Genomic DNA, 10504 nt, shown 5'->3' on the forward strand with positions numbered 1-10504 from the left:
TATATATATGAACTGTGGTGCAACTTTTGAGCTCTGAAGGTGAGAAGACTTCTTATCTTGATCAAAAGGAGGTGAAGAGACGAACGCCGTTTAAAAAATATGCATTTCTTGGGAGATCATGAATTCTAATCGCTTGAAAATGTGTTGCCTATTCTTACTGTGATCTGCTGTACCCTATTTTCTCCAATGAGAGTTTCTGGAAGTCCTAGTGTAGAAAAAATACGCCACTGTTTTCTGCACTTCGATCGCCACTTCGATCATATTTTTCGGAGTTGGGTGTATTGATCGAGAGTCATCTACCTTCCCTAGTTCGTGTATCACATGGCAATTTTATCGAATACTGGTGGGTTATATTGACCCCCTTATTGGCTAAGTTCTTAGTATCAATTCTGTCGTGTGACACTAAATAGCCAAAAAACAGGCCGGAGAGTTCACTGATGAGATCATTGTGACTCCAGTCACCAATCTAATCAACCTTCTTTTTGACTGGTGCGAGTACGTCAATAGGGCGTTACCTCAAATGACGAATCCCAGTGGATGGAAACTTTTCTGAAGACGAATGAAGGGATCATTCACTAAATTCCGATTATACGAAGTAGCAAGATAACTTGCCGAGAAAATCTTCATTATCCAGATCAAGATGCTGCCTGAATTACAGATCAGACCTAGCAAAAAAACAGGCGGTCGCTGTTGAACAAAAAAAAACTGCAAAAATGTCAACGCACTTGTTTCTTTCTTTCTACACTGGAAGTATCTTCTATTGGGTTCCTAATAGTAAAATGATAAGATTCTATTACGCTGGATCTCAGTTTTATCCAACGGCAATTTCTCGGCGTAATGGGTGTGTGGGATGCGATTTTGTCCCCACTTTGTTAGAGAGTTAGCTATCCATTAGAGTAAGAGTCTGAGCCATCTATACTAGGTTATCCTTGATTGTTCCTTAAATGATTCTAACATGGAGCATTGATATATGCTCTAACGTTCACAATCTGAGCCATTGGTTCATTGAATGCTTATTTTGCATGAATATGGTAACGATCTATGCATTCAGGGGTACAACACGGCGCTGGTAAGATTGTGCTTCACAGAACCAGAGCAAATGAAGACGCTGCCTCTAGGCAGCCCCTCGGTGTGACCCTGGAATACCGCTCCCAGCCTGTCATTTAGTATTTGGTGCTGGACCACTTCTCAAAACCGCCGCAGGCTCGGCTCTCTAGTACACATTCCACGGAAAGGCCTTGGCATACCCAGCACTACGGTGGGCTAAGCCATCGATGGTTCCATGTAGGCGGGAAGTCGAATCCGATACGGATACACGCTGGGTCCGGTTTATTAGTAATGCAGTTTCTGGACTATCCAAATCGGACAACATTGGGTGAAACTTCTAGGCTGTCTCTATCTATGTCAGCAATGCTTCGCCTTAAGACCCTGGATAGTCCGGAGGTTTTGACCTACATCGGTGCCAGGAGTGACCTTTTATGACCATCGTGGTGTAGAATAATGGATTTTGACCATTTATGCTTGCCCATGGAGTCTCATGTGTAACATAAACTCTTACATACATTGTAAGTATCAACTGTGTATTCATGTCAACCGCCTAAACCTAATAGAATCCCGGGAGAAGGCTCTGGTTTGGTTGCCGGCTGAGCGCTGTTGTTTTACTACTATCTAAATTCTGATTTAAATATATTTTGTTACACCGTACGTTCTGAGTTCTGATTCAATGTATCCTATTGAATTCTATCCATGTGTATTTCTTCAAGGGGCCCTTCATTAGCACTCCGGATACTCTGAATGTTAAGCCTGAAATGGCGCTGCAGGTGACCCTCTGTGGCCATTGTTGTACAGGCCTAGCTGAATGATAGCTGTTGTAGCGACCCAGCCACCCATATACTTGACTGTTCAACTCAATCGCTCACTGGATCGCGAGGCTTGTCTATTTTCTCATACGCACAAACACGTCGCATTAAGCTGACACATCGGACATCGATTGTCTGCACCGCCTAGTCAGCGTAGCCGACGCGCCCACATACACGCACTGGGACCTACATAAAGGCAAACCGAACCCGGTCAAGACACACAGACTCGCGCGCGCGCGCAGGGAGCAGGAAGTCAACCTCTCCACAAGTCCACGGACAACCATGGAACACGTGTAGCAGCCAAACTGCGGAGAAAACACGTTCCCACCGTCCGGACTTTCACCAAGGAACTCTCACATACGATAAGTTCTCTTTTGACTTGCTCCACATTTTATATTGCCTTTATTTTATACATGCTGCAAATCGCTTCTGTAAACTACTGTCAACCACAGTAAAGGCTGTTATTAGTGCACATACCTTCTGATTTGTACTATGGCCATCATCAACAGCAGTGCACTAATAACAGACCAACCCGGAAATATATGCCGGCTCATCGTTTGGCGGTAAATCGCCAGCTGAAGACTGCTAAAACGGGCGCTTTATGATTGGAAAATGACTCTGTCTGGTGATTTTCCTACACAGGGAAAACAAAGTAGACGCCTTCTTCCCTCATGATACCATTCACTGATCGCTCGATACTGGACACATGTCCACTCGCTCCTGAACTGTTGTGCGTCCAAGATTTCGTATGTCTGGTGTTTCTAGTATGAAGCTAGCAACCCTCTTCTCTTGTCCTAAAGTCCGAACTGACTGTAACATCGGTTCGCAAAATGTGTGAACTCTGGGTTTTTGAATTTACGGGTGTGAAAAGAAACAACTCCGGTTTCACAGCATCCCTTCTGTCTGAAAATGAGCAGAAAGTTAGCGAAGAGAAGCCCTTTTGAAGAATAGACTAAAGTAAACCGTATGTTGGACATAGTGAAGTATTTTGACCAGATAAAGCATTGAAAATATCTAGGGACAAGCCAATTAATCCAGTTCATAACTGTTCGTTTGAAATGCAGAACACGCGATCTCATGTGGAAAGACAGCTATGATCCTTCGTAAATGCTATTTCAAGCTCTGATCGATTGCGTTTGGTCGCAGACCAAGAATCAGCCATGGCTGACCCCGACATCTGATTCAGGTTTGATGCGTGTCACGAGTTTAACGAGAGTGATGTGGGCATGAACTCTACAAATCCCGCAACCACCTAAAACCTAAAGCCCAACAGGTTCCAAAGCGCTGTCTGACTGGAAAGTCCTAGCAGGCGGAGCACTCGATGGACACAGCCAGTACAGTTACTGAGACGTCGTTCGGGCCATCATGCAAACCAATCGCATTGCTCTTGTGTGAACATATTCACCTGTTCAGATGTGAAAATTCAGATCAGTCTAGCGTGCGCTGTTCAAGTAGTGGTAACACGCTCGCCCCAAGTCAGATGTTCGAAGTTCAAACTCGGGCACAGTCAACGATATACACTGCTGATAAACCCTAACGAAGGTGAAACTCCAGTCCAGTCTTTCCCTCCTTTGGTGTGAGCTCACCAGAATAATTGCACCGGGACAAGAGGACGATTGTTTAAAACAAGAGCGATGTGAGCATCTGTAACGATTTCGTCAATGGATGACGACGCACACCCTGAAACAGTCAACATCCTATTCCTTATTCCGTTTATTTAGCTTCAGGTTTGAACCTGTCAGCCGATCTGGGACCGATCCATTCACGACGGCGTGCTTACTCCAACAAAATGAGCCCTGGCCAAAATGGTTGCTATCCCTCTTTCAGATGGATACAGGTAGGTTGTTTGAACGGCCACGATTTACGCACAGCGACGAGCTGTGTTCTTGCGTGTGTCAGCGAAGCATCTGTGACGGATCAAATGGCATTCTGTGACTTTCCGTCTCGACAAATACACTCATTCGCATAATAACTGGGCTTTCACGGGAGACTGCTGAATCCCTCGTTGATGATATTCTCCAACCGAGTGTGCTTCACAAAAGCGCTTCATGTTTCAGTTGGTACGGTATTCAAGATATCTCAGTATATTTTCACAAAGGTAGCTACTCACAAGGCGGCTGGAAACTCTTCGACAGCCCACGATCGATCCCGTCCTTCTTGAGGCTCATCAGATAGGCATAGTTCCCGAGTTCCGGTCAACTTCTTGGGTGCCAAAATGAAGCTGTCCAGAAAACAACCAGAAGCAAGTCTGAATGTGGTCACAAAATAACCGTATAATCGATTGTCTGCTTATATTGTTTATATTGTATTCGGAGACTCTTATGTAACAACAGCAAGGAAATGAATTCACGGATATTTTTGCGAAAGCAAACAAAACATTACAATGATTGGTCGGGAACTACTGATGACCATGATGGGCTCCAGGGGCAACTCATTACAGTAGAAACATTTTTCGCGAAGTTCAATACCTCCTAAACTAACCTGGTCTTAACCAGAGACTCAACTGAGTTTATTACGTACACAACTCTGGTTCAAGTACAACACAGGGCTGACGGAAACTCGGGGACTACATCTGTCTAATCAGCCTCATGAAGGGAGAAATCGCTTGTACAGTGTCCAACAGTATTATAGATAGTGTTTCGTCTAGAAACGCGTGCCACATCGTTTCCTCCCGATTTGGCCATCCTTCTTTGACCTTGGTATTTAGTTATTTGTGGTGTCCGTAGTATTTTCTTAATCTTAACACTACATTTTCCCACTTCCAGCTTCTCGAATCTCGAAAGTAGTTGACCCATATACAACCGATCAAGACTTCAAGCAGTAAGACAACAATGGTATTGATCGGTATCGCGTTACCACTCGGAATTCCCTGCTACTGAGTTTTTTTCGTTGTTGATGCAACATGGGAAGCGGTCCAGATGTTCCCTATCAGTTTTCATGAACGAGACACTAGGCTTTTCAAGCAGAAGGTTGAAACTGGAAAATAAAATAATCGATTAGTCCCTTTACTGCTACGTCGTTGAAAACACGATTTCGAACTATACATCGTCCTGGAAGCTCAGCTTTGGCCTCACAAACTCTCATCCAGTAATTGACTGTCTGCATTTCCGCATCAAGTGATGCAGCAGCGCTCTCGCACACTCATTCAAACGCATGGTGATGTATGTCAGTAGAATTTCGCCCATAAGAGCAGCGCGGAGCCATCTCACGGGCTTCTTGATGCAAGCTGTATACTCAGGTTCTTCCGGCTTGACCTTTATGCTGACCTGCTTGATAGGTTCAGGAATACGGAAACAGCCAACGGAGTGGAAGTTACACCTGTCACGCCGTGCCTCGACTATCATTGCAACGGCGAGCGAGATCAGTTGGGCCTCCTGTTTTGCCACCTGTCAGCAGTACGACCTAAGCAAATACGGGTCACCTTACAGGCCCCTTGTGGCACCGAGCTCTTCCGCTAGCCCGAAATTTTCAGCATGACAGCACGACAGTGAGATCGAACGGTTGTCGGACTGAGTCGTAGTGGTGATTGAAAATGCTCTCAAACCCAACCGGCCCCAGTGCCACATCTAGGGCAGGGCGGTATCTAGCCCTAATTCATGTGATCTCATGCTGGGCACCATAGCGACCAGCTCATGTCCTGAATCAAGGTTGTATCATTGATTCATCTATGTCCTGCCGTGGGGCGGAAAACCTCGTGTCCACTGGACGCATCGTGGCGCGATATGATACAAACACCAAAGCAGTTGCCAACTCTGAGTACTGATTCACACACAGCTCACATTGGTAGAACTGACACAAGACCTGAGGGGCAAGCAGTCTCCTTCTGATGTCGATAGACGACCAGAACCCAACTCTACGATCACTTCCGAAAATAGTTCATTAGTTATGGAGACAAAACGCTGATTGAATTTTCGATCAGCGTTCCAATCGGACGATGAGGCTGAGAATTTACCGCATTCTTTCACTGCACATTTGATTAACTGATACAAGACCATGTTGTACGCACTTTGCAAATGCCATTAACTTATGGAACGGGTCACGTCATACGTTACTTAGTTCGCATAGCCTAAGTTACACTGTGATAGCTTTGTTTACGGTCCAGTTTTGTTTGACACGTCTCACGACTAGAGAACCTATTTCTTTTCAGTGCTTTTTTTCTTCAATTCGTGGCGTTTCACAAATCCGGTGTTCGTAAAAATCATGTGAGTTCTGTTGGTCGCTCGGGCCTAGGTGAACGTCAGTCGTAAAGTTCTCTGTTCCTGTACGTCCACTTGGAAGTTTGGAAATACCCATGATACTTTTAGAAATCTGAAAATTCTGTAGGTATTCTGAGATAGTTATTTTTAGTAACGCGCACAAGCAAATCTATGAGCCATGATATTAAGAAAGTCAACAAGATAAACCCAATTATTCATTTGGATGGTTCTTCACAGAAGAAAACAGTTTCTCCATGCAAGTCTATGTAGATATCGCGATATCTCGAATATCGCACCAAATGAAACACGAGGCTGCCTGACGCAGCATATTAAGTTGTCTAGGAATACCATGAACGTGAGATTCAACTAGGCTCCGGGCGAGTCTCCCATCAAAATCAAATTTGTATCCAAATGAGTGCAGTTGTCGAAATCGATTTATCGTTTCACTCAGCATGATCCCCATAAGTGGTCGGTACAAAAGCACTTAAAATAGATATTAGTGGGCGAGGTTAACACAACAATTCACGTTCACATCAATCTCATTTGACTACTGGTCCTAATGTGCCGGCGAAACTATTCTGGTAAGTCCACAACAAAGCAGGGAGGTGCTGGACGCGAGTTACGCTCGCATTACAGCACATCAGCAGTGCATAGTCTGAGTTTGGAATCTATTCATCCGACACGCGAAGCGACTGCGTTACCACTGCTGCACCACCCCACGATGGACGCATCTGATTTCTCACGTTTCAACTGGTGAGGATTCTCACGCTTCCGCGACGTAATTGATTTGCCCGACCGCGGTTGGTTTCACTATGTGTCCCGGTTGTGTCGATCAACTGACCTGCCAGTCAGGACTTACCATTCGGGTAGTGCCACGAAAGCTTCAAACCTGCTGGACACGATGTTCTTACAGACTTTTACCAATGAATGGTTGTGAATGTCGAGGGAAACCGCCACGATTCGATATGGACATCCAATAAAGAATAAAGGATTCCTCAAATCTTCAAAGATGATCACAATGACGATCAGGTTATTTATTCTCAATTTGGATCTTGGCAATTTCCAAACAGAATCGCTGTAGTGGACTACTTCCATTCCCACATTCGCCCCACGCAAAAAAGAAACGTAACGAAAGCTGCGAAAGTAGCTCGACTGTCGTGGACATCAGATTTCATCTTGCTTCGTAACAAAGGAAGAAAGCACTGAAATCTAAGGTTTTCGCATACATCACATTCAATCTCAGCTTTCTAGAAGGTGCATGAGCACCGGTGAAAGTTTCACTGGTGATTCGATTTCAATCTCATCAGTTTGTCATGTTCCAGTCAGTAACTTGCAACCAACCCAGATAAATAGCACTCTCAACCTCAACAAAATCCAACCAGTCTCTCAAACAAATATCACAAACTAGCAAGGTCATCTCACTGCCTGACCTCAATGTTGCAATTATCTCCAGCCAAAGTTCTAGCGATCAGAAAATAGACATCGATGCTGTTGGGTGACAGAGACCATTAGCACTTTGTGCTGTCCCACCAAATATCGATCGAGAATTCACGCGTCTGGAGACGATTAGGGGTCATCATTCATTTGCTTAAGCAAATAACGATTTAAAAAAAAAAGTACAACTCTATGCGAGTTCATCATCCAGATCCATCGCTTTATCGAAATGCACTGATCCACACTCCCAAGAAACTCGTTTGTGCCACAGAAAGAATCTGATTTTTAGTAAATCCAAGCCTAACCGATGGCCACATATGAACCTAACTGATCCCAAATGTCACAAAATTCAAAGAAATGGTGTTAACTATAAATATACATTCCACTTGAGTGAGGGGTAAAGAGCCGCTACCTGGGACTGAACTATGGGTTCCCGGTAGTTCGTTAGCTAGACGGTTAACTCAGTCTATGTTTCCAGAGTAAATCGTCTTCTTTCCTCCATTAAAAGGAAGTATTGTAAAAATTGTTACACCTGCAAACTTGCAGCAGCATTTCTGTTATATCTGACTGCTGTCCCCGCTCCTCAGTCTATCCAGAGTAAATCGTCTTCTTTCCTCCATTAAAAGGAAGTATTGTAAAAATTGTTACACCTGCAAACTTGCAGCAGCATTTATTTCATATCTGACTGCTGTCCCCGCTCCAGTGCCTGGTGCCAAGAAAAAAGACTCGCCGACAAGGAACACAAAAGCCCTATTGCAACAGGCGACTGCGAGTACAAAGGCATCGCGCTAAATGTCGAGAGGGCTGTCTGAATGGTGTTTAGTGGTGTTAGAAGGTTTCATTAGTTTTCCGCCATTCTGTGATAATCTTCAGGAATCTGACCTGTATGCCAAATTAGAACTTCCACTTGACAATATTCTGAGCAAATACGTTCAATGTAGCGTCACAATAATCCATGAGACAGGTAAAAACCGAATTTTCAATTTGCTACAGATTTCGTCCTCCGGTTCATGATTACAGGGTGGAAAACTCTCTGGAATCAGTCTGTGAAAAACAACTTCGAAGCTCAGTTGACTATACATAAATTTGATGATAATATGCAGCTTAGCGAACTACACTCAAATACTTACAAATTTGGTATTCGCGAGTTACGCGACTGAATCCCCCCAATTAATCTCTCGTTCATGATGTTCTTCCTGGAAGAACTTTAAAAAACATTGTGAGTAGCCCGTTATATCAATGAGATCCACCCAATTGAGATGAGCGATGAGCACATGAAAATGAGTTGGTAACACAACTCTGAAATAGACTGTCTTAGAAGACAGAAACACGTGAAATCCGGGATGCCAAGTGAGAGTGGTCTCCGATCCGTTAGCGAATCTCCATCGAGCACCAAACTGGACAAACGTGGTGTAAACTACCCATGCAAACGCGATTGTGAGTGCGGATCTCTCACCTCGATCGGTAATTCGACCCTTGCGATACAAATAACTAGACGGTACGGTAAAGAAGCCTATAGCTGCAAGCCCAGATGATCAGACCAAAGTGACTTTCCGGAATACGGTGTGGGAATTGAAAAGTCATATACATGAGCACAGTGACAGATCGCTGAATACAAAAGACCAAGGTTTCCGTCTCAGAACGTTTTTCAACTACAAAAATGAAGAAAGATTCAATAATTGGAATCCATGACCCGGCGGACAGCCGAAGTGTTCGAGCTAGTCAAAATAGACCATGGAAATCTGCTGCAGTGGGTGCAACATCGCCGTGCAAATACTCTCGTGATGCCAGCTCAGTTCTCACGTGCCAAACGAATCGACGGCCAACGACCGTCCGTCATATGGAGACGGCTGATCAGCAGTGACAAACAAGGACACATACATTCGGCTCTCCTAATCTCAACATAGACCTGCAGGTCCAACTATGATGCTGACCAATCGGGATACTGCATAGAATGTTGGCTGTTTCAATGCTAACACCGATTGACACGTATTCCTTTAATAGATAGGTCGGCTATTGCTGAAGGCTATTCAAGGTGATCGAAACGCTCGATGGTGAATATTCCACTTAGAAACATTGTCTTCTTTCCTAAGTGCGAATAGAAATGGAGCTAACTACACACTTACAGACCGAGAACGTGTTAACATATTACAGTTCACTAGGGAAAATATTTCTATATCTAGGTAACTCTACCAGCAAACTCTCCGGCAACCTTTGGACATCGTAAACAGGAAGTTCGCATGACGTCCTCTTCCTAAATGATTGCTTGCTTGACCAATTTAGGCATCAGCCTCTGTAGCTAACTAATGATTGCCATTTCAAGACAATTTGACTGGTTCACAAAAAGTATCTGACCTCTCAATATCTGGCGGATAAGCACCCTTTTTACCACAGATAAGTTTGTTCAGCCAATTTATACGTGACTGTGCAAAAATTTCAAACCCGAGTTAAGAAGTTACGGCTATTATGACCGTCAAAATACAGTAAGTGATCCAAAAGTTAGTTGACAGATTTCTCTCGGTGTCCAACATTGTTTTTATCCTCGCATCTCCTAAAGTCAGGTGATTATTTGCAATTTTCTTAAGGTCCGCCACATGACCAGAGGATGGGGTTTCCAGAACATTCCACGCAGTCATAGAACCCACTCAACGGTCCTAGGTTTTTCATGCCAAATCACACATGCCTCCCGGATTAATGACGGTACCCGTTGCCAACTTTCGAAAATTTTCCAAAAAACATCAAGTAAGCTTAAAAAAACTTGACGAAATTTCCCCTAACATTATATCATTTGTACAACGGATTATTGAATTAGCTTGAAGATTACAAAATTCCACAGACCTTCATATGCATGACTTCTTGAAATGGCGAACACATACGCATACTATTGTAAACCTTACCTCGGGGCTTTTCTTGGCCGTTACATTGTAGGCAGCTTCACAAAACTGTGCTACATCGGGAAGTGACTGAACTCTAGAATGATGAGGGAAATTAGACCAGAACATATATGGGACACTA

At 44.0% G+C, this 10504-nt stretch overlaps 1 protein-coding gene across 1 annotated transcript in view; it reads left to right on the forward strand.

Annotated features, from left to right (window-relative positions):
- T265_10244 (hypothetical protein) overlaps positions 1–10504 on the forward strand; it is a gene marked incomplete at both ends in the record, with an annotated part of 17589 nt that overhangs the window by 4169 nt on the left and 2916 nt on the right. The window contains 3 exon segments of the mRNA XM_009176561.1: positions 3169–3435; positions 3449–3495; positions 3587–3696. Of these exon segments, the coding sequence (XP_009174825.1) occupies positions 3169–3435; positions 3449–3495; positions 3587–3696 (424 nt within the window).

Source organism: Opisthorchis viverrini (assembly GCF_000715545.1).
Source record: "Opisthorchis viverrini unplaced genomic scaffold opera_v5_348, whole genome shotgun sequence".
Classification (NCBI taxonomy): domain Eukaryota; kingdom Metazoa; phylum Platyhelminthes; class Trematoda; order Opisthorchiida; family Opisthorchiidae; genus Opisthorchis; species Opisthorchis viverrini.